Here is a 25,590-nt window from a genome sequence, read left to right on the forward strand (position 1 = left end):
AGCCAGAAAATAGATGAAGTTTTGGCTTTGATAGTAGGTGTTAGGGATATCGAACTAGTGGGCATCAGCGCAAAACACGGATGTCTGCAGTTCCTTATTAAGGCAGGCTCAGACCAGATACCGCTTGTTGCGCCGCTGATGATGATGGGTGTGATATACATAAGGGATAACATGGTATCCTCCTCATTGCCCATTAACTTCACTTGCAAGCAAAGGTATGAGAAGGAAGACATCAAGGCCAAAAGTCGCCCAAAGATTTCAATTGTGTCAAACCTAGATTTACACGGAGAAGAGCTATGTTTTTCCCGAAAGAAATTTAAAAACGTGATAGGATATTATCGCCTGCGTTGCGATCAAACTCCGAAACAGTAGTTAAATAAATTGGGCTGTTCAACGGCCAGAAGCACTCTAACCAAAAATTAGGAAATGCCCTCCGCTTACCCTATCTGTGTCGACGGTTTCAAGCTGACGCCACACAGTCAAGTTCGTCATGAGCCATTCTCTCCGAACTCCGCCGTTGCATGGACCTTTCCAAATAACATATCAGCTCAAAGGCCTTCCACCTAAGAAGAAAACTGCAGAGACTTTGACTCTTGAAAGAGCCTGTTTCTACAAGGCAGCTACTACAAACAGAAGTCTGACATCCCATTGACTTTATGTACCGATGCTTTGGGGTCTGGCATCGGAGCGGCTCCCAAATAACGACATCGCCGGGAATTGTAGAATGAATTAGCCAGCGTTCTCTTCCAGAAATCTTCCTTGAAGTCATTTAGGATCTAGACCGCTTAGATTTCCGAAGTATTCCAACACCCCGACAAGGACTCAACTTGGGAGGCGCCCTAGCTTGACTCCATTTTACAATTCAACATCAAGTTAGCTTTTATAAAGAAAGAAGACATTTTGCTCTCTGGCACACCCCTTGAATTCATGCAGACTTCGTCGTCCTAACCGACCAGGAGTTTAAACACATCTCAAATATCTCGAACCTAAATCTGCTGGTGCTTACAATCCAGACAACCCCTTTACAAATCGAGAGCAAAAGCAACAACAGAAAAAGAAGATCGGTATACCCCGCCAGTGGGAGGACGCGATCGAATGATCGAGTTGACCAAGGGAGGTCAACCTTGGAGACCAAAGGTCGATTTGGCCAGTTGCACCATTGAAGAAGAAGGAGAAGAGGATATTACTGCTCTCACTTGCACTTTTTGGGTCACAGCGAATCGCGTACTTGACGCCGGGATGAATCGACCTTCGTTGGGCATGTTTTGACATCTGGTATCTTATTCCAAGGATCGGGTTTTTGCTAAGTCCCTAGTGCTATCAGGTACTTCGAGATAACGGTTATCTTGAGTCTTTCAGGATGTCGTCCTAATCTACAGTGATGACATATTGGATTTACTGAGCAACTATTTGATTGAAGTAGATTGGGGCCCAAGCGAGGTTTCCAGCAGAGTTTGGCGTTATTTTTTACGAGAACTGGAATCTTGCAGATCACGTTAAATTTTGGGTTCCTTGAAGGGCATGATGGGAGCCAAAATCCTTCCTTCCAAAAACCTTCTCAAATTCATACCTACTCTCAACGGGAGGATTCAAGACGAGCTGCAATGTGTAGACTCTGGGAAGAACACGTTGCAGAAAATGGGTGTATTTTGTTTAATTTCTGGAAATGTCATGATTTCAGAAAAGACCACTTACTTGGGAGATCCAAAATTCAGGGTCTGGGGGAATGAACGTGTTGTGTTGTGGCGTTGACCATAACATAAAAAAATGGTTTACCCCATATAAGAACGATTAGCTCATCAGGCGCTTGCCAGTAAATGCCAGTAAACCTCCAGGCAGCTAATCCAGGAAATGAAGCAGCTGATTGGGGGGTTGGACCTGAACTTTTGAAGCTTTTGCATGACTGCCGGAGGACACGCAGGCTATCCCTAGAGGTAGAGGTAGATCAACAAAGTGCACGCGGAAAATGACCGTGCTTACGGGTTTGCATTCGAGAGCGGTCGCGAACACGTTCGTCGTCCGTCTCAAGACAAGGGTGTCCAGGTAGCCACACAGTACGGTCCACATTGAATGCAGGCATGTGCTGGTACCATCGTCGGTTTGCGAAGCAGACTACTAAATGTACTAGCCTATACATTTTTTTCGCGAATTCAAAAAAATTAAGTTCGCTGGGGACGCGGCGAGGTTTATCCGAATTGCAGCAACACGTCGAGGTATAGTGAATGACGCTCTTAGTAGGCGGTCCTCCTCGCCTCCAGGCCCAATAGGCTTCACTCAGCAGCTGAAACTGGCGTCAGCAAACTCCCCGCGCATCATAACTTGCGGCTGCAGGGAAATTGACTATGTACTAAGAAATTTGGATTTCTGTTTCGTCTACTTGGATGACTTTTTGGCCGCACCTTCCACCGAGTTTGAGCATTTGGCACATGTTTCTTTGACAATGGCTTAATTCTTCATCTTTAACGGCGCAGCAACTGCTATCCGGTCTAGGCCTGCCTTAATGAGGAACTCCAGACATCCCGGTTTTGCGCCGAGGTCACCAATTCGATATCCATAAAAGCTGTCTGGCGTCCTGGCCTACGCCATAGGGCAGGGTCTGCCTCTTCTTCTTTTTCAACAATAGATATTGCCCTTATAGACTTTCCGGGCTGGATCATCCTCATCCATACGGATTAAGGGACTCGCCCACAGTAACCTATTGAGCCGAATTTTATCCTCAACCGGACGGTCATGGTATCGCTCATAGATTTCGTCCATCTAATGTAGGGCGCCAAAAATCCTTCAGAGGATTCTTTTCTCGAACGCGGCCAAGAGTTCTAAGTTTTCTTGCTAAGAACCCAAGTTTCCGAGGAATACATGAGGACTGGCAAGATCATAGTCTTGTACAGTAAGAGCTTTGACCCTATGGCGAGACGTTTCGAGCGGAACAGTTTTTGTAAGCTGAAATAGGCTCTGTTAGCTGCCAATAACCGTGCGTGGATTTCATTGTCGTAGCTGTTATCGGTTGTGATTTTCGACCCTAGATAGGAGAAATTGTCAACGATCTCAAAGTTGTATTCTCCTATCCTTATTCTTCCTGTTTGACCAGTGCAGTTTGATGTTGTTGGTTGGTTCGTCTATAGGGGGGCCAATATAAACTCGGATGACTATCTCGTTGGCTTAATTCTTAACGTTGAAAAATGCAGATTTCTCCAGCAGCAGGTCAAATTTCTAGGCCATTTTTATCATCCCTGATGACAAACAACTTGATCTGGAGGTGCAGGCAATCGCGAACTCTCCGCTGCTAAGGACTGTCAATGATCTTAGAAGGTTCTTGGGTATGGTATACTTCTTCTTTTTCTTCAGCCTTTGTCCCGTTCACAAGCGGGATCGGCTTCGCCATTTGGCTCTATCGAATGCCTGATCTGGGTGCAATCGCGAGGCTTTCAAATCCCCGTCCAGCGTATCAAGCCACCGTTGCTTAGGTCTGCCTTTTGGTCGTTTACCATCGACTTCGATGTTCAGACCAATCTTTGCAAGTGAATTCTCGTTTGCACGAATTGCGTGACCATACCATCGAAGACGCCTCTCTCGCAACTTTTCCACGATCGGTGCAACCCCATAACGATCGCGGATATCCTCATTTCGGATGTGATCTAAACGTGTGACGCCACTAGTCCAACGTAGCATCTTCGTCTCCATTACCGCAAGACGCCGTTCATTGTCTTTTATGGTCGGCCAACACTCAGAACCATAGAGAGCGACTGGACGGACGACATTGCGGTAAATTTTAGATTTGAGACGTTCGTTGATACGTCGATCACAAAGGACACCAGTTGTGGAACGCCACTTCATCCAGGCTGCGTTAATGCGTGAAGCAATTTCATAACGCAGCTCTCCATTGGCTGATAGCGTTGACCCGAGGTATTTAAATCGCTCAGTTCTGGGCAGATCACTGCCGCTGACAGTGATTGTGCCTGTTTCATGGGGATCGGTCGTCAAAAATTCAGCTTTGTTTAAATTCAATCTGATCCAGAAGTTTTCCAAGCATTTGAAAAACCCAAGCAACAGCTGGTAAATGGTACACTTTTCACATTTCCTCAACAAGATGCATCCCTAACTGAGTTCGTCGATGCGTCAGACATTGCAGTAAGCACTCTTCACCAGTTGATGAATCAAAACTGGCAACTGCTGGATTTCTTCTCAAAACAGTTAAATTCCGCTCAATGGAATTACAGCGCCTATGATCGTGAATTACTAGCCGCGTACATCAAGTACTTCCATTTTTCTCTTGAAGGCAGACTGTTCACCGTGTTCACAGACCATGAGCTTTTAACCTTTGCCTTAAGACAGGAGCCAAACAAAGCTTCCCCTTGCAAGTTTTGGCACTTAGTCTACATCAGCCAGTTTACATTGGACATTCAACATATAAAAAAAGGCAAAAAGTTGACTTACGGTTTCGTCCAGGGCAGAGGCAACTCATCAGACGCTGCCTAACCTCTGCCCTGGTGTGCGGTGTGGGTGCGGACTTAGGAATCCCAGCATCTCTGGGATTAACATCTCAGCAGCAGTCGATTTTCCGGCAATTGCTGTGGCCTAGAAGGATAACACAGTTTTCCAGCCTGCGGCCGAACTCCAATTACAAGCGTAAGCAGTTCCCTATGAACAAGGACGTGAATTCCTGGGGCAAGGAATGAGTCAATGAAGTCACTAGACATGCTAGAAAGCGCTTTTACACTGCACACCTTGATATTATAGGCCCTTTTTGAAGCGATTGTATCGCCTGACGATTGTTGATCAGGTTACGCGGTGAACTGAGGCAATGCTTCTGACGGACACAACGACTCAGTCATGTGCTGTGGCCCTCTGTCGAGAGTGGATTCCGCGCTATGGTGTTCCCACAGTAACCATCACCGACCCGAGAATTCAACATCAATCTAATCCCTTCTTCGAACTCAGCAAACTGCTGGGGTTCAAAAGTCAATGGACAACTGCATGCCACCCGCAGTCCAATCGGCCGCAGCACTTTTTTGATCTTTAAACTGAAAGACTGCACTTAGGGCTTTGTATTCGTTAACTTATTTTTCTTTCAACGCTTTCTCGTCGGTGACCTTGATCATGAACACGCTTGATATATTATAACCTTGTTCTTGGCCTCATTTACCCCAGTTCTAACTGTGTCTTCATTATGGCCCAATTTTCTTTAAGGATATGAAGGAGTCCTCAGTCCACTATTCACTTGATGGCGAACCGGACCAATTGGAAAGTAACTTTCTTCCTAGTAATCACTTCGGTCATGATGCTCCCACGGCTGCGGTCCGGTATTTATTTGGCGCTGAATGAGAAGGTCCTTGCTTACAGAATTCTTAATGAATTCTCTGTCAACCGATTTCAAGGCGTTATCTTCGCGGAAAACTTGGTGATCCCTGTGTGTGCTTCTTGTTTCATATTTTTCCATCTCTTCCAACACTTGGTACGTATAATCATTTACAATATAATCATTAGTTTTGAGCTGGCTCTGGTTTTCACCTGAAATTTCGTGGTAAGCCACTTCGAATACTTCCAACAGCAAAGGTAGCAAAGTCATGTATGAGCTATGCCCAAATTGATTATTATTATTATTCTGTTAAGGGAAAGTCGCACCGCGTCCTTGAAGAACTGTTGTGCCCCTTTTACTTTAATAAACACCCTGGACTGCTCCATCCCTGGTAGGCCCGCCCAATATAGTTCCCTCAACCGTTTCTCTTCATTTCTTAGATTCATAGCCATGAAACCGTTTCCGATTCCACAGAAGGGTTCTGGTCCGTGTAAAGGCGTCCCTGCTCCCTACTTGGGTAGTTCGTCCGCTGCCTGGTTCCTTCCAACCCAGGATGGCCTGGAACCCAAAGTATCCAGACCTTGTTGGACGAGCCGAGTGTATTCAGTCTCTCAGGGGATTCCCATACCAGTTTAGAGTTCACCTGGTTGCACCTAAGTGCCTTGATCGCTGCTTGGCTATCGGTGAGAATAGCTATGTTCTGCCCCCTGTAGTTCTTTCCAGATTAAAGGAGGCACATTTATCTATGGCGTATATTTCCGCCTGGAATATGCTAGTGTACCTGCCCATTGGCTCAAAGTACATTTTCCTTGGACCAATGACACCGGCACCCGCTCCCTCTGCTGTGAGGGATCCGTCAGTGTACCAAGTAATCAGTCGCTGGTTTAAGCCGTATGTCGCAGCCACGCTCTCCCAGTTTGCCTTGTTACTCCAACGTGTTTCAAACTTCTTATCGAAGTGAAACCTCGTTGTCATGTTGTCCCTCGGTATCAGTAATTCGGGATACCGCCTAGAAAGGATATCAATCTTCCTTCGATTTAGGTAGCTCCCTGCCTCACTCATACTACCGGCCATTCTGAATATTGATCTCCTTGCCTGCATCTGTATGTCCAGATGGAGAGGGGCTGATCCCAGAAGGACCTCCAGGGATGTCGTTGGGCATGTCCTCATTGCCCCACTGATACACACGCAAGCCAGCCTTTGGAGCTTATGTAATTCCCTGGCTTGTGTGCTGAGTTCGGTTCTTTCTGCCCAGATTACCGCTCCATAGGTAATCATTGGTCTTACTATTGCAGTATATATCCAAAGTAGTATCTTCGGGCTGCAACCCCATTTTTTTCCTGCTATGGATCTGCAAGTCATCAGAGCCCTCGTGGCTTTCTGACAAGTGTTTCCGACATGTGTCTTCCAGAGCAATTTTTGGTCTAGCGTAATTCCCAAATGTTTGACCTCTGTTTCTGGTTTCACCTCCATATCATGTAATGTTATGGCTCTCAGGTGATCCAGCTTACGCCTCCTAGTGAATGGTACTATGGTGGTTTTGGTTGGGTTGATCAGCAGTCCCACATTTCTGCACCAGGCACTAGTAACCCTTAGTCCAGTTTGGATTCTATCGGATAGAGTATCTTCATATTTGCCCCTACAGATTAAAACAATGTCGTTCGCGTAGCCCTGGACTTGTATTGCAGTATTTCTTAACACGTCCAGGAGTTCATCCACTACCATACTCCACATCAGCGGCGATAGTACTCCACCCACTGCCACTGCCCAAATTGATACTTCCACCTGAAAGTCAAAGGGTGCCGACGATCTCTCCTTTTTCCCAACCCTCCTGGTGAGTAAAGTGTGTATGGGCTCACTACAAGACCCTTAGGTATGAATTGACTAAAAATCCCTTCTCTCCTTTTCTGGAGTCCTTTTTGTCGGATGTTGCTATTATTTTTTTTCTACAGCGGGTTTGGTCCTTATATTTGGTTTTGTTTTTGTCCTTTTTCTTGTCGAGAAAACTCACCGTTCAATCCTTTTTACGTTGAACTGGTTTTTTCGTTATCTTTTCGACTCTGGTGACCACGATTGTCCAAACGATAAAGGGCTCGAAATATTCTAACTTTTCCAATAAGTTACTTTGTCCACAAATGCTATTTTAGGAAGTCCGAGGCTTTAGCAAGGATGGCTTTTTTCATTTTTGCCGGAAGCAACGTTTTCCTCCCCAGTTAACTTCTACGGGTCTCCGACGAGTGATAGACTAAGGTGGCGCTACTCGTTCGGTGTGTCTAGGGCAACTTTCCTCATGCCTTAACAGCAAAGGATGCACCTAGTCCAGGTCGGTTCTGTCTGCAAAACTGGCTGGGTTGAGAAAATCCTAAATTCACCTATATAATACCCAGCAGAAATGAGATCAACCCTCGCCTCTATAACCTACTTAGGTCAGTCAATCTTTTGTTCTCTCCATTACCTAAATTAAATAGCTTTCAATCCAGAATTCTACTTCTTCAAAAAATAACTGAATTCATGGCAGGAATAGATAGAAATAGAAAAAAAAAACTGAACAATGAAATGGCACACAAACAAATTAGTTTAAAATTGGCAAAAGGAGCTATATCGGCAGCTTATCTTTGCTCCTGGAAGTGCTGGTACCGATTGAAATTCCATGCGGTAAAATGGAATTGTCCCCAGAATTCCGTCGTCACAATACATACACACTCAGTCAAAAGTCTCCACGACCTGATCCCCAATAAAAACAAACAAGAAATGGTCCGACCGTAGAGCCGGGAACCAGGACTAATGGTACAGGCAAAGGACGACGCTTGAAAATACAATCCTGGACCGAAGCAAGGCAACGTGATACAGCATTTTCCTGGAATCAAATTACACAAACGAAAGTATCCATGACAAGAATTTAAAGAAAACTTGAACATCCGAAAAGACCGAAAAGGACTATGAAAACGACTGACTAGTCGGGGAAAACGGAATTCCGGAATTCAATTTTTGAGTCAAATAATCCAATCAATTGACTTCCGACTTGTTTCGTTTTCGATTTATTTTGTTCCCTTTTCTGTTTCGTTGATTTTTTCCCATCCAACAAAAAAAAGGATGAGCACGGCCGATAGGCCAGCCTCCGTAAATGACTCTACTAAAACTCACAAGCAAAAATATCCTTCGACAATTCGCATGATAGTCCTCTCGTTGACGTTATCATCACTGCTAGTCACCGTTACCAAGGGGTGAACAAGGTCCAGAGCTGTGACAACCATCGCCAATGCAGGACTCAAATGGGAGAGGTCTTCCGCACGTCTAACGAAAACTATGACACTAAATTGATTAGAAGGACACCCCCAAGCCAAGAGCGAAGCCAAGTAGGGTAGGGGGAGGGGGGTGGCGAGGTTTTCAGAAATTGAAATGTGGCAAAAGTTTGCTGCCCACAGAGCTGGAACTGACCAGAGCCACCGAAGTACAGCATAGACGGCCGGCTAGCTCCGGAGAGAGCAAGGACTGCTGCCAGATGCTGCTGTTGCAAAGTCATATTTCAATTAATGATCTTGGAATGACTTGAATTATTTCCTTGTGGGTAATACGAAAAGTATGTTGGCTGTCATGTCATTTTTAGGGATTGGTAATTTTTTTACTAATGAACTCGAAGATTCTGACGCTCTTTGGATTGTGCCGGTTTCTCCGTTGCGGCGGATAATGAGATTGTACTTCATTGTAGAGTTGCAAATTATTATTTACGAGTGGTGGGAGGGAGGAAGGAAGAGTATTAAAAGGGAATAATGGGATTTGGAAGGACTGCAGATCTTGAAGGCGCAGCAATGATTCAATGATTTGAAATGTTCTGATTTGTTGTGGACTTGGAGCTATGAAAAGGGGCGGAATTTATTTCAGGATACAGATGAATCTGGAAATATTGAAACCGCTTTGAGTCAGTCATCTGAGATAAAAAGGTAATGGGGAAATAAATAAGTGTTTTTTGTGGAAATATTATACAAAGATATCGGCGAAAAACTCTAGCAGACAGAGAGAGAGAGATCTTAAATTCTACTAGTGGAACTAGCACTGGAATAGTAAGATACCATACCCTTAATATAATGACAAGTGTCAGAATATATCTGTTTGAAAAAAGTGGATACCTGGGCTAGTGATTCTGACAAATTAAGATTAGAAACTTAATATTCAGGAATGCTTGAGACGTCGTGAGAGGATTAGCTTGATAAATTTCTTTTATTTGAGCGGTCGGATAACGACCATTGTATTCCAAGTACCTTTATTCGGTTCTCCGTTGATCCTCAATGATGTTTTTGTCTGGTTTCCAATTCTTAGTTTAGATTCGAGTTCCATTTTTGCAGGCTAAATCCATCCATCGCAAGCAACTGGGCTAACTCCTTATAAGGTTTGATTCCTTTCTCGTCGGTTCTTGTCCCTGTCATTAGGTCGTCGACATTGAAGTCCCTTTGCAAATGTGATGCCATATTCGGAGATCGATCTTGAAAAGGGGGGTTGCTATCCAGAATGTAATTGTTTTGATGAATTAAGTCTGCTGCATTTGATCAACACACTATCCGTTGGAAGTCTGCATATTTCCCTTGGACTAGAGTTTGCCTACACATTTTGGTAACATCTGCTGTCAGAACGAGGGGATTGTCATGCCATTGCAAAAGAAATGCGACAATCGAATCCTACTGCTGATGCTGATCTGCTGATCATCTACAATCTTTGCTGATGCACTGAAAATTACTCGCATCTTAATCGATGTGCGGAATTCTTTGATGACCGCATTATGAGGTAGCTAATATAAGGGTAAACCGTTGCCCTTTGGAACCTCCTCCATATATCCGCAGTATAGATATTCTTGCAGACAGTCATTGTAATCTTGAAGTAACTTCGAATCCCCTACTCGTGCGCTGAACATTTTAGATTTGTGACCTCACTTGATGGCCCTTGGGTTAAATGAGAGCTGTACTTTGAATTGTCCATTCTCCAGTCGGTTAGTGGTCCCTGATAGTAGGCTTAACACTTCTCTTCTTCTTTGCTATGCACCTCACGGGAAACTATTTCTTCCTGTTTTTCAGAATTGTAGCGGCCTTTTTCCAAATCGTTCGCGTCTATGAAGCTGATACCAATTAGGTCTCCTGCTGAAGCTGGTATAGATCCAAAGAGAATCCCAGATATGATCACTGAGGCACATTCTCATTTTAGCCCCAATATGTTTGCTGCATGCTTCATGATGAAGGACTTCTGCGAGCCTTGATCCATTAGCACCCTCGGCTTGATTAAGTCACCGTTGATATTACATACTTCAATGACCCCCGTTACCAATCGCCCAGTCCACATATTTTTTCGATTAAAAAGAGTAGTTCAGGCTTGATTTTTTCTAAGCTTCAGTCCTATGAGTAGTTATAGGATTTTGCGTCAAATGGGTCGACTTCCTGGCCTTGCAATTTTATCATAAGCTCGTTGGTCCAATTATCCTTATGATGCTTTCGGAGTTTGGGTGCGTAATGTTCCGCTTGTTGTCTTATCTCTTCAACCAGAGGGACTTCAATAGCTCTGAGCCGGCCTTATCTCCACCCAGCTGCTTCATTTCACGAAGCAGCTGGCTGGGGGTACGGTCGCCCAGCGTCAGCACGTTCATCAAGTAATTCAGCGTCGCTTCCTCACTCGCTGACAGCCGATGTATGAGCTGTCCTTTAGCCTGACGTAGGAGCAGTCCTCCAATACGTCTCTGACCAAACCAATTGTCTCCGCGTCGAGACCGATGAGGGCGTGGTTAAAACGCGTGGCATCTGTTGTGACTGTCTGTTGGGTGTGAAAATGGTCACTGAGATGCGATCAGGGAGAGAGATGTATTACTTGCCCAAGTGAAATTCGTCTTCACTTTCATGTCGGAAGTTTAAGGTAGTAGTATTCCGAGGAACAATCCACGGTTCTTGAAGAGAGAAATATGTCTTGTAGATTTGATCTGACGACTGATTAGTGCACTTTATCTACTGTTCAGATGAAGATACCGGGGGCTTCACGTCACCTAACCTTAGGAGTCTCATCCTCTCCTACTCGAGAAGGGTGATCAGACCCAAATCTGCAAGAGACTCATCTGAAGTGCCTCTTACCGCGGAGTCTTTTTTTTTCGGGAGTAGGGTAGGTGAATGCGTTTACGCACAGAGTGTTGGACTCCCGCAACAGCACGCATCAGAGAACTCGCCTGGAACCGTTTGACACGTTACTTCGGGCTAGCCGTCCCGCTCTCCCGGCTTTGGGAGCCTTCAAGTCAGGGAATTCCTTTCACCAACGGGAGGGGAGGGGAGGAAGGGAGTTGTTGTTAGTTCAGGGAACCCCTTACCGTCCGATCCCTCTGCCGGTCCAGTTCAATCTTCTTCGTAGTAAGAAGAGCCCGAACGTAATACGCAACACGATTCCAGCTGCCAGGCCTCTTCAGCATCTCTCTGACAATATTGTCTGGAGAGAGCTTCCCTGTGTCTGCATAAAGCTGCTGGCGGAGGCCGTCCCACCTCTCGCAAGAGAAAAAGGTGTGTTCAGCATCATCCGCCACTCTATTGCAGAACACACAATCAGGAGATCGCGCCTTCCCAACCCTGTGCAGGTAAGACTGAAAACCTAAATGCCCACTTAGAAGTTGAGTAAGGAAGTAATCAATCTCACCGTGCTTTCTGTTCAACCACGGGTCTAATTTGCCGATGAGCCGCGCAGTCCACTTGCCCCTTGGCTCATTTTGCCAAGAAAGTTGCCACTCGTTAAGGGTGCGTTGACGTTCTTCACGGGCAACCACTTGTCTTAAGTTTTCGCCCTTACGGCGATAGATAGCTTTGCGCTCCTTGGCAAGGAGGGCAACGGGGATCACTCCCGCAATCACCATCACAGCCGGTTCGGAGACGGTGCGATAAGCAGACGCCACTTGCAAAGCTGGAGGCGTTTACGATGCACCTCCTTGTCAAGGGCATCAGCCCATACCTCCGCACCGTAGAGAAGGACGGACTGCGTTGCTCCCATGAGGACACGTCTCCTAGTTGATATAGGGCCGCCGACATTCGCCATTAGCCGACTCAAGGCCGCGACTCCTGCCGCAGCCCTGTCCGCGGCTGCTTTGATTTGCTCGCAGAAGCTCATCTTCGAGTCGAGCATTAAACCAAGGTATTTAATCGCTGGTTTCGACTCTATAGTCAACTCGCCGATCGGTATGGAACGCAAGGTCGGGATTCTCCTTCTGGTCAGGATGACTACTTCGGTTTTTTACAGCGCAAGGTTGAAACCGTGAGCAGTCATCCATCCGATTACCCGTCGCATCAATATGCCAAGTCTGCTTTGCGCCTGTTCAACAGTGCGTCCGGCAACAAGTGCCGCAACGCTTCAGCGAGTCTACCCCTGATGAGCTTCTCGAGCACTTTTCCGGCCGTGTCAAGCATACACAGCGGTCGGTATGCAGACGGGAGCTCTGGGTCTCCTTTACCCTTACTGATCAACGTGAGTCTGGCCACTTTCCAGCGACAAGGAAAAATGCCCTCCTTCAAGCACGCGTTGAACGCTTCGAACAGCAATTCTGGCCGTTGGCGGAACAGCAGTTTGTAAACTTCCGCCGGGATGCCATCAGGACCTGGCGCCTTCCTGCTTTTCATAGTGAGAACCGCTTCTTCGAGTTCTCCCATTGTGAAAAGGGGGCAATCCACGACGCTTTCCGCGCTGTTTACATCAACCCGTACAGGGTGTCTGGGGAACAATGCCCGCACAATGCGGTCCATCTGGTCGGTGCTCAGTATGCAGGGCTTCGGGAGTCTTACCAGTGGTTATTTGGTACCGTTAGCACCGGAATGACGCTCATAAAACATATGCTTAAGGAGGATTTCATGGGGATGTGCACTGGTGTCATGGTGGTTGTAATTGCGCCCATATCGAAGGCAGATCTCCTTGCGGGCTGAAGAGTGGTTATGTTGCACAGTTGCCGCAAAGATGTTAGATAAGCCTCACATTCACTGGTATCTCTAATAGGGACTGACCTCATGGCTACGACCTTTGGCTATCGAAAACGGACTAGGATTGGATTCTGGAATATTCGCACGCTCGTCAACAAAGGTAGCGAGGGTCCTTAGAACCCTCGATTTCTCCACCCTGAGCGGGAATTCCAGCGATATAAGCTGGACATTCTGGGCCTAAGCGAAGTAAGATGGTGGGACTCTGGAGAGTACTCCTATCAATATTACGGCAATGTACTCTTGTACTCTGGAAACCCAAGTATTAGCAAACGCAAATCCGGTTTTAGGTTGTTTCTGATGGTAACCGCAAAGTGTGCTCACTTGATCTGGCAGCCAGTTTCAGAAAGTCTTCTAACTGCATGATTCAGGTCCAGGTTAAGGAGCATCACAATTGTATCATGCTACGCAGTAAGTGAGACTTCCGATATAGTGGAAAAGGATGCTTTCTACGAGCAATTTAGTGCGATTCAGGGAAGGCTTTCTGAAGGTGACATTGTGTTCGAAATGGATAATCTGAATATCAAGCTGGGATCTGTGGTGGGAGCTGGAGCATGTGACGGGGAAGCACGGTCTAGCGACCGCAACGGTAATGGTGGAAGGCTCGTAGATTTCTGCAACTCCCACCGCTTCGTCATTGGCGGCACGTTGTTTGAGCACATAGCCTGCCATAAGGTCAGTTGTGTTTCAACTGACCAACGCCCTACGAGCAATCAAATCAACCACTTCGCGATCCGGGGTAAACCTACGAGTTGTGACCTCCTTATAGAGCATTGTTTTACCAGTACGTACTTCTCGGTCAACAACTAATTGTACAAACAAACATCCGAAACTGCTTTGGAATCCCCTCTCTCTTCTTAATCTGGACATATGGGCACGAGAAATTTCATAAATTCCTGGTATACGTAAATGGGCTGCACTCAAACGTCGGCTTTTCCAGGGAGATAGAACAAAGTGGAAACATACCCTTTCGGGACGTGTTAGTATGCAAGAAACCAGATCTGACACTAGGCCATAAGATGCACAAGAAACCGACACATACCAACATGCAACGTCAACTCTCTCATCCACAGGGCTATAAACATTGCAGACAAGGCACACCTATTTTGTTTGAGGATTGAAGGATCCTAAACGCTCATACGCTTGATGCCGGACAGGACCAAATCGGAGCAACTTACTTCCTCTTTTTTGGTCCACGGATGCTTCGTTTGGGATTTGCTAATCCCCCTAAGCTTCAAAAAATAAAAAGCAAAGACGGCTTTACGGTTTCTTACTAAGGCAGGAGTAACTCGTCTGACGCTACCTCACCTCAAACAAAATATTTGAACTCTGGCCAAGCTTTGGCCCAAAATACTGACGGATAAACGTTTAATATAATTCGTAGTCATGTTATGTTCTACGAATTAGGTAATCGAGCGTTTGACATCTGCGAAGTCACACTGCTCACAGGGGAGAGGTGAAGCAGCGTCTGACGAGTTGTCTTTGCCCTGGTAAGAAAACGTAAAGCCATCTTCCCTTTGTTTGAAGACACATCTACACCAGCAATTGAAAACAGTAGGACAAGCGCCTATCCTCAATGGATATACTTTCAGGCAAATAAAGCGCGCCATTATGAAACAGATGAGTTCCAAGGAGAACAGAGACTCACAAAGCACAAGTCTAATCAACAGCAGGTGCGGCATTACCATAAATAGAGAGGGGATGGAAAATTAAGGTCAGTTACCTTCCTTTGATCTACTGTTGAAGAAGAAGCACAATAAATTAGATCTGGAAATTTACAGGAAACCGATGGATACCAAAAGAGGTAACCCCAGCACTTTGAAGCTCGCTAATCAGCACAAAGTCGCCTCTTTCAACGACTTGATTCACTGGATGCTAACGTTTCCCATTTTCTTGGAGGAAGCGATGAAAGAGAAGCCTATTTCAGAGGTCGCTGGACTGAATACAGCGACCACACCATTAGCAGCTTGATCAGCAAACGAAGGAGCACGCTTCAACGGCAGGCGCCCACCAAGCTGATTCTGGCTTCCCTTTTGTTGAAACGAAAACCTATACGCAAAATATTTGTTGCGTGCGCTACTTCTCGCAGGTTCGGGGAACTGCGACCCCTTAAGTTTAATATCGACTGTTTGTATGACTTAGCTCTCCTGCGTTCACACCCTACGTGCCGTTTTGGAACAGTGCACGGAATCAAGACCTGTCCTGCACCTGCTCTTCATCGGTTTTGCGAAGGCTTTCGCTAGCGCGAACGTGGACTGTATCTGGAATGCTTTACATAGGACATGCATTCCGGAGAAACAAATAGCTATTATTAATTATCAATCTTGGAGTATTTTGAGGTCCTAAGCGGAGTTCGCCACCGACCTCAACCGACACTATCTCATCTTTTTATTGGTGACGTTCTTCATGCTGCCTTGCTCAGAGGACGTGGAGGAATTCAATGGACCATGACACCTTTCCTCAAACACCTCGACTATGTTTTGTTTGTTCTTTTGCCAGATCATGGATCTAGGCCAAATGGCTCTGGATTTGGAAAGGGAGGCAAGTAGAGATGGACTGAAGACTGTTCTGTATCAGTGGTCTTTCTGTGCTGCTATATGGGAGTGGCCTATGGAAAGTGAACTCCATTGTTACTCAAAAGCTCCAAGCTTTCTTCACTACCTGTCTAAGTCGTATCATCGGAGGACGCTGTCCTGACACTATCTCAAGCGAAGAATTTGGTGGACGCACAGGTTTGATTGACACTCGTATGCAATGCAATCGAAAAACGGAAACAACAATGGATAGGTCACACATGAAGGAGAGGAGACAATTGCATTGCGGGCTATGCCATGCAGTGGGATCCATTCCCACTCCCGAGATTGCCGACGAGTTGATCACCTCATAGGCACTTGGTGCTGAACGGTAGAGGACGTGTGCGAACATTTCGGAAAGTCGTGAAGGGAGTTGAAGGGCATTTTAAGTAACTGCCAGCGATGGCGGCTAGGTATGGCTAACTAAACCAAGTGGTGAAGAGCAACGAGATATATTACATATATACACGTAAATATCAAATATTTGCTGAATTACCATCAATTTGATTCTGGTGTAGGAGAGGGATTATTTAATTACTTTATTACTTCCATTCTTAGATATTTTGGTAGTGAATTATTAGCCTTTGTTATATCATTAAGATTATAATCTACTTACCACATTCAACTGGCAACAACCAAGTGGACCAAATCACCGCTATTTGTAAGATAATGTTTTTTGTTGCCATGGCACATAAATCTGAAACGATAAATAAAATATTTTAAAATAAATTTGTTTCAGTAAAATGTTTCATCATTGCAAAAGTTGTGATTTTATTTCCTGGCCGTACCCAATATTCTTCTTGCGCCTAAAGGCAGAAACCTGGTTGAAAACAGGGCGTGAGTCGTAGCACAGTAGATACTTTTGAAACTGAACAAAAAAAAAACTTAAACAAGCCCGTTTGAGAAAGGAGGAGAGATGAACCATCAGAGTTCGAATGGCTCTACAACATCCAGCCATCCTATGGCATCCTCGAGGAATTCTCCTGGAACATACTCTCAGAGGCCCACGGTACCTGATAACCTCGAGTACGGAGACCGGAACGGCACTCCCCAATGGGTTGACTTGAATTAGCTCGAAGCTGCCTAGTGGGGCAGGGGGCAATTGCTATGCTCCAGCTCAAGTAGTCGAAGAATGACGGTACTACCCGGGGACTCAGCAAATCTTCATTTGATAAGGCCGCCGAAGAGCGAACCGTGCTGCGCTCTGGTGGAAACTGAAATTGCCGGATCTGTTCCCGTAGCCCTGTAGCCGCTCAATCTGCTGAACGAGCACAGAGGATCGGCCTGAATGCATTTTTGCACAGGGTGCTGGTACGTCGTCGGACTACCAACTAAGCACCTCCCATCGTCAGAGAGATAGCTTGAAACCGTTTGTCACATTACTTCGGACTAGTCCTCCCCTTGCGGATCCTTCAGATCACGGAATTCCTTTCACCAACGGGAGGGGAGAGGAGGGAGGGAACTGTCAGCTTAAAGAACCCCGGCCATCCGGCTCCTCCGCGATCGAACTCTGTTTTCTTTGCAACGAGAATGACCCAAACGTAATGGGCAACACGGTTCCACCTGTCAGCGCTCTTCAGCATCTGCTCGACAATGTTGTCTGGAGAGACGTCCTCTGTGTTTAAATGGAACTGCTGACGAATCTCATTCCACCTTCCACAAAAAAAAAAATTGTGCTAGGTGTCGTCCACAACTCGATTGCAAAACACACACACTCCAGCTGCAGCCTTGTTCGCTGGTACTTTAACCTGCTCAAAAAAGCTCATCTTTGAGTCAAAAGTCAGTCCAGTGCTGTTGGTTTTGATTCAATTATCGATTCGACCAACGATATGGAACGACTACTTCGGTTTTCTCCAGTGCTTTGCGCCTGTTGGCCAGTGCGTCTTGCAGGAAGCGCTGCGACGTCATCTGCATAACCGACCAGGCACGACTCTTCCGGCGTGTCGAATTTTATTAGACTGTCATGGGAAGGGTTGCAGAGGTCCGGCACTTGGATGAATCTCTTCTAGCCTTTCATATAGCAGGGAGCGGTTCCTCAGATAGCCCCTCAATATCCGTAAGAGATAGCTCCATACGTAGAAGGCAATGTGTTGATGGTTGCTTGCCGAGAAGTCTTCCAGAGCTCACCATACGTCTACCAGCGACACCAGTGACTCCGACGAGAAGTTTACACCTGGAATGCCTCCCTTGCAGCCTGGGCGCCTCAACGTTGGGGTGAATCCGCTGTTTGAAACTATCAGTCCTGTCCTCGCGCCCTTTCGAATATTCGTTTGCCTCTGGAGTCTGAGTGAAGAATTCCCCATTCAAGTGCCCTGGAATTAGAGTTACTTCCGACCAGGATCCACCCCTCTGTGCCCAAGATGACGTGTTTCAGAGCATCAAGCCTGCGTCGTCATCGTCTCGCTCGGCGTAAGATAGACACTGAAAAACGTTGTTCCTCAACACCGAATCTAGACAAAGCTCTTGGGAAAGAACCTTAAGGAGGATGGCGTCCCGGACCAGGAGGGCAGGGGTACCTGATATGTTAGGGAGCTATGAAGCTGGGTCCTTGTTTCGGTACTGATCACTGATGAGCACTAAATCAGCTTTGGTCTCTGCAGCGAACTGCGATAGCAACTCGTGTGCGGTTGCACTCCGGTGCACATTGATATGTACGATTCGAATCATGTTGACCGCATCTTAGCTCTCTTCAGTTCCGCTCTGAAGACTGGACACCATCGCGAGCACGCAGTGTGGGCAACGTTATCATCAGACGCACCATGGTCGCTGCATAGGTCGAAGCTCTCCTTTTCGTTCCAGGTGTTCGTTTTATAGGCTACCTGACTGCATTTGCGGTATGTTGCCCTTCTCGCACGTTTCCGACAGATTGCAGACATACGCCCGTAATCTAAAATCAGTAGCATTTGGTTGGGACGGACGGATTTCTACCCTACACGCTACCCAACCAATTCTGACTTTCCCGCTGTTTAGAAGCTTCCTCGCGTATTGCTCCGCAGCTTATACCACAGCGAGTTTTTTAACTCGGGAGTTCGCAATAGTGATACCAATCCGGGCTTTGGTTGCGTCCGAACATTCGCATTTGATGGCCTCTTCTATCTCGTTCTTATTTGTGGGGCAGTCAAGTTCTTTGATTTGGAGAAAGCACGTAAATTCCAGGCTGGAAAGCAAAGCTTTCTCTCCTAGGAGCCCCTTGACTGCTTAACAGAATATACCTTTATTTGTTGCCCTTTGGCCTAATGCGACTAGGAGGCTACCACCCTTTCGTTTTTCGAATGGAGAACACTTCTGCTCCGCTATCTTTGGGCTTTATCTTATAACGGATTTCACCGAGGACTTCCGTAACGGTATTGCCTTCCGTTCGCTTAATGAGCCGATCTGGCGGTCTAATCCCCCTTCATCTCCCCAGTTTTTCTTTTGGTGTTCGTCCTTCGTCTACGCCTTAATTTTAAGCAGAGGTCTTTCTGATGACGCGATGTCATTTTTTCTCTTGTCCCTCCTCGCCTTCTTCTTTTAAGCCCTGGAGAGTACCTGAGTGAAGTGTCCTTCAGATGCCCCTTCCTTCGTTCGGTTTTTTTCCCCAGTTCGCTCTGCAAAGGGCTGTCTGCGGTTTGCTTAGCGCTAGCGGTGTTCTTAGTTGGAGGAGCGACTTTTTCCGCTTCCCGTGAATTTCCTCTTACCCTCCATGTCCGCCTATAATACGAAATTCTGTCCTGGATCTCCTTCAGCTCTGTCAGCCCGTTTTTCACCCCTTTGCTAACGTTTTTCTGGAGGAACCTCGCAGATCGCATGCGCTTCACAACTGCCGTGCATTTCTCAACAAACCTTTTCTCTTCAGCTTTTGCCCGAGTAGTCGACAACGCTCCTCTGGTTAGTTTCAGCAGTTTCCACTGTGCCTCTTTCGGCAACTATAGCACTGCGTGGTAGTGTCTGGGTTCCCATCTCCATTGCAAGTGCGGCATCGCTTTTCAAGTCTTTTTCTCTGTTTGTACATCCCGATGTCTTGTCAGGTATGTTAGTCCTTGCTGTGTTGTTCTCTGGGCGCTGGGTCGAGCCACGCATTTTTGTGCAGCGTATAAAGCCAGTCAGGTAACTCTCCACTACCACTATCTCCTCGTTCGTATTGTTGTGTTTCCCATTTAAGTTTTTACTGGCCTATCGTATCCAAAGAAGCAAGATAGTCTGGAACGGGTATTTCCTCGTGGACAAATCCCCTACTCCAATTTCCTGAGGCCTGAACTACGATTAGTTGAGCCCGGAACTCACGGACTGATCAGGACTCGTTCAGGGCAACGTGGTCTAGTAATACCAGCTCAATGCACACTACTCGACCAGAGGCCCGAAGGAGCTGACTCCTGATACTACGTCACAACTACCGCATTGACAAAGCTAGACTCATATCACCACATCGATGTAGACAAGAAGCTGTCGGCGGCTCCGAGGACTCCCAGTGTGTCCCGGCGTGTATCGGTTATTAGCAGTTCGCTCCTCACCGAGAAATTGTCTCGAGGCTACCATCTAGGACAAAGAAAAAATGAAAGATAGGGGGTTAGAACTACTTTCTCGAGCACCTCGGGACGACGGCTCGTTAAGGATCGTTGACTACCCCTGAGGAAAGTTCAGCGTTTGATGATCTCAAGGCTTCGGTAAGGAAAATAAAAAGAGTTAGGAAACTCCACGTTTTGTGAGGAATTAGACCTAAGCCCTTCCCAAACTAGGGGTGAGATGACGGCACGGATGAGTCAATAATTTCAGCTAACTTCTCAGTAAATATGTAAAAGGTGGAACTCGTGAACTTTGGATGAACAAGGTCCAACCTACTTCTATCTATATCCTTAGCTCAGGCACCTCCGGTGAATTATATTCACCTGGTGAACAAAATCTTCCTAAGTTCATTTAGGTATCAGAGTATAGGCAAGCGAAGGACGCTATGATCTAATATTTTCAAGCCCGATGGACGTAGATCCCGATAGATAGTGGGAATGCCACCTTTCGTGCCCCACGTTGGGCGCTAACTTTGTTGCGATGAGAGTCACCCGTTGCATCACCTTTGCACCAACATGATCACCAAGGCTGTCAATCAACCAAACTCCCCTGATAGGTTTGCCATCGAGGGATATCTAAATACACCGACTATGCAGAATGATATGGAATTCCCGAATTTATCCTTTCGAGATACTTTATTGTCCTTTTATTAACTGACATACCTTGACCCGTTTTTTGGAACCCGGATGCCCTTCAGTTGGCTTGGAATATGTATAAATTTGTTAGCAAAAAACCGAGCTAATGGCATCCTGAACTTTTGAAAATAACGCTATTCCCGACGACTACAATATTTGGCTATGAGCGTTTTCAGCTCTCACTAAAATATTCATAACGAAGTGAATTTTCCTCTTGCTCTTTCCGCTCGTAATATCCTGATAGCATATATATATCCTTGTGTGCTTTCATTCACCGCCAACACGGAAGCTAACTTAGTCGTTTGTTGGAGAAGGAGCCATAATAGGCACAGATAAGTCTAATTAATGCTTTATCACACACCTCGCTCCAGTGCTCTTCCAACAGTCAGGTAACTCCGCGCACACATACTATATATGCAAACGTGGAGGACTTTTCCTGCTATGAAATTCCGACCATAATTAACATTTTAGCTTTCCAAAAACATATCACAAATCAGCCTGACGAGAAGCTGCTGATGTAGCAACAAAGTCAATGTGAACATCTTTCCGAAAGGGGGTGGAATGGTAGGCGAAAATATTTGGCAAGGATACCCCAAAAACAGATATGTATGAGGGATGTCTAAATACAATGGTCGGGTTGTTTCGGATGAAATAAAACTTTTTGCATGGATCAGGGGAGGGGGAAGATGAATTTGCATTTTCGTATTTGCGGCAGAAATAACAATCGACCCCCAGTCATGAAGAAGCAACAGTTCTCCCGAAGCCAGGGGCTGCGCGAGATATCTTTAAGGACCTCTAAAGTGGAAAAGGAATTGCATTCATATCTGCACAAGTTTCCCTAGCTTCCACCAAATACGATGGCTTATTTATATATAAAAAGACGGACGGATCCTCTTGTGAAGCTTCCTTTCGAAGAATAAGATCTGCTCCTTGTAATTATCTTATCACTGAAGAGAACACAAAGCTTTTCATTAATTTACGGTGGAAATAGGGACATCGTGGAAGCTCAGCCACGGAGCATCCACCCAGCCAGTTACATGGCACAACAGAAACCCCTAAAACCTCGGAATCAAAACAACAGACCCTCACACCCGAGTCCGGACTATCAAAGGAGCAACGGCGAAAACCCTTCTCCCAACAATTTCCAGCTCTCCAGTAGCACACTCACTGTGCCTGTACTTTATTCATTTTAATAGTTTTTCAGGATGACTAACCCCAACCACTCAACCGTACTAATTAAATTATGAGCCGGTACTCCCTTTCACTTTAGGTTAAGATGGTGAAAAGCAGCAGAGCGGCCGGGATCCTGGGTTTCCGAAAACATCCTTTATTGTCGGACCCTCATACTAGGCATCATCATCATCTCTATCGTCCAAAGACACTAATTGGCTTCTGTTTTAAATAAAATGAGCGTAAAAGATGATGATGACATTCTTCTTCTTATTCAGTCCTTTGCAGAGTGAAGTCAAGGATAGGGAAAATTGGGAGATAGGCACCCGGGGGGGACCTGAAAATAAAGTTTTCAAAATTAATTTGGAAATTGGAAGAAAATCGTCTGCCCTGAAATTTTCATGTTGTGAGAGTTATTGGGCACCGAAAGGCATGTGGTTGGTGATGCGAAATTTATAAGTGAAATATTTCACTGTTGTCCTGAATCCAATTCAGGGCACAAGCATGAAATTGAGATATTTCCGTCGAGGGTGGTGGGACCATGAATCTAAGTTTGAATCTACTACTAAAGTGGAAGTGGAACCTCTAATATACATAAATGTACCTGTTTTTGTGGTTATCATACTATTTTGTGGTTGGCATATCCTTTCAAACAATAAAAGGAAAGAAGGAGAAGAAGAGCATATGGAAATGTCAACTTAATTGACGGACAGAGCTAAAAAGGCCAATAATCCATTATTATTGCAGTCAAAATTCTTTTCTATCCACTCCTCAGGGGTCGTCAATAATCCTTAACGAATCGCTTACGACACGAGGAGTGGCGTCCCCGAAGTGGCCGAGCAAGTAGTTCTGACTCCCTAGCTGGCATAATACCTGCATCCTAGGTAGTTGCCTCGAGAAAGTTTCTCGGTGAAGAGCGGACTGATAAAGACCGATACACGTCAGGACACACTGGGAGTCCCCGGAACCGTCGACAACTCCTTGTCGGTGTCGATGAGTTGATATGAGCCTAGCTCTACCAAAGTGGTATCAGAAGCCAACCCTCTCGGCACCCTAGTTGGGTAATGTACATTGAACCGGTGTTAGTAGACCGCGTTGCCCCGAGCGAGCGCTGATTCGTCCGTGAATTCCGGGATTAGCTAATCGTAGGTCAGGCCTCAAGGAACTGAGGTAGGGGCTTTGTCCTCGAGGGCACAGTGGAAACCGCTGAAATTGACCAGATGGTCTGAGATATAAGTCAAGTGTAAGGCCTGTCGACTACTCTGGCGGAAGCTGAAGAGGAAATGTTTATTAAGAAAGACGCGGCAGTTTTGAAGCACATGTGATCTGTGAAAAACGTCAGCAAAGGCCTGAAAAATGGGCTGATGGAGCTCGAGGAGCTATTAAACAAAATTTCGTACTACATACAGGCATGAAGAGTAAGAGCAAATCCGCGGAAAGCAGAAACAACTGCGTCTACCACTGAGAGCACCGCGACCGCCAAACGGATCGCAGATAGATCGTTGCATGAGCGAACTGGGAAAAAAAAGCGGAACAAAGAAAAAACATCTGAAGGAGAGCTCACTCAAGGAACCCCTAGGGCTTAAAAGAAAAAGGCGAAAAAGGACAAGAGGCAACAACACGCCGCGCCATCAGAAAAACTTCGGCTTCAAATTAGGGCGAAGGATGGAGTACTAAAGGAAAAGGTGAGGAGACGAAGGATGACAGGACCACCAGCTCTGCTTATTAAGCCGACGGAAGGCAAGATCTTTGCGGAAGTTCTCAGCATTACAATATTAAGTCCGAAAATCCCGGAGCGGGAGTGTCTTCCAACTAGAAAATTAAGGGTGGTGGAGTCCTACTCGCATTAGGCTCAAGAAAAATAAATAAAGGCACGTTCTGTGAAACAGTCAAGGGGCTTCTGGGGGAGAAAGCTTTGATTTTTAGCCTGAAAACCACGTGCTTTCTGGAAATCTGAGGCCTTGACTCACAGAAAAGAATGAGGTAGAAGAAGCCACCAAACGCGAATGTCCAGAAATAACCAATGTCCGGATGGGTATCACCTCTGCGAACTTCCTAGGTCAAAAATTCACTGTGGTGGAAGTTGCGGAGCAATACATATCAGACACCACTGCCATCTGGGTTCGGGACGCACCCATCTTAGTGTTATTGGCCAAGGCTTAGGAGATGGCTTTGTCTGGATTTCATGTTTAGGGGTAACGTCTCTCAGTGTGTCTATTTGGGACCGAATGAGATGATGCCAGACTTTCGACGCAGGCTTGATGCTCTGGAGAACGCTATTTTGGGCACAGAAGGGCGGATCCCGGTGGGAGGTGACTTCAATGCCAGGGCACTTAAATGGTACATGCTTCTCACCCAGGATCTAAATGGAAATCAATTCTCGAAATGGCGGCGAAAACAGGACTTGTAGTTTTAAACACCGGATCCACCTTGGCGTTCCGGCACTCAGACTGCGAGGGATGCATTCCAGACGAAACCTTTGCTGGTGCTGGTGGATGGGTGGCGAATTCTGGAAGACTTTTTGGCTAGCGACCATCAATACATTGTAGTTGACACAAATTATCGGTGTGCGCTCTTTCTATGCATGGAACGTCACGAAGGTGAACATCGGGAGTTTTGTCGAAACTCTTGGAGCTGGTGGAACTGTTCAGGAGGGTATTCTTGGGGTGATGGAGCTGAAGGTAGCGTAAATTCAATTATGAACCCGATAATGACGGCCTATGGAGCTTCCGTTCCCAGGAGGGCATGGAGACTTGCCGAGCCTTCTATGTATTTCTGGACCGCGAGTAGATAGACTGCATTGTACGGGAACTATTCCCTGCGCACCCCGTACGGGATGATGACTGTCCACTTTTCTCCATAAAACATTTTGAACAGGCAGTCGGCTCTATGAAAAGCAAGAAGACGCCAGGATCCGATGGTATTCCGACAGAGGTATACAAACTGGTATTCCAACACTGGACAGACCTACTGCTTAGTGCATTTAACGCTTGCCTGAAAGAGAGGATTTTCCCTGCGAATTGGAAGGTGGCGAGGCGCTGATATGGAAAAGGAAAGGTGACCCTGAGTTGCCGTCCTCATACCGCCCACTTTGTATGCTTCACAGTTGGAAAAGTGCTCGCAAAATTTATCAAAATTAGACTCGTTGAAGCAATACACGCTGCCGGAGACTTATCCCTACGTCAGTTCGGCTTTAGTGCAGGGAGATCCACAGTTGATGCTGTCATACAAGTGAGGGATGCTGTTCATCAAGCGGAGGCACACAGCCGCCAAGCTCGACGGATGTTGCTCCTTGTAACGCTTGATGCCAGAAACGCATTTAATTCCTTAAGATGGAAAGACATTCTACCAACACTACTCAGTATTTTCCACGTGCTGAACTATCTTTTACGATAGTG

At 46.1% G+C, this 25,590-nt stretch overlaps 1 protein-coding gene across 1 annotated transcript in view; it reads right to left on the minus strand.

The window, feature by feature from the left end:
* The window catches only part of LOC119651800, a 628,198-nt gene that overhangs the window by 484,167 nt on the left and 118,441 nt on the right, over positions 1-25,590 (minus strand). Inside the window, exon 2 of the mRNA XM_038055584.1 lies at positions 16,462-16,542. Within this exon, the coding sequence (XP_037911512.1) occupies positions 16,462-16,531 (70 nt within the window). The 5' untranslated portion in view covers positions 16,532-16,542. The remainder of the gene's footprint in view (positions 1-16,461; positions 16,543-25,590) is intronic.

This window comes from Hermetia illucens, chromosome 3 (assembly GCF_905115235.1).
Source record: "Hermetia illucens chromosome 3, iHerIll2.2.curated.20191125, whole genome shotgun sequence".
NCBI classification, from domain to species: Eukaryota; Metazoa; Arthropoda; class Insecta; order Diptera; family Stratiomyidae; genus Hermetia; species Hermetia illucens.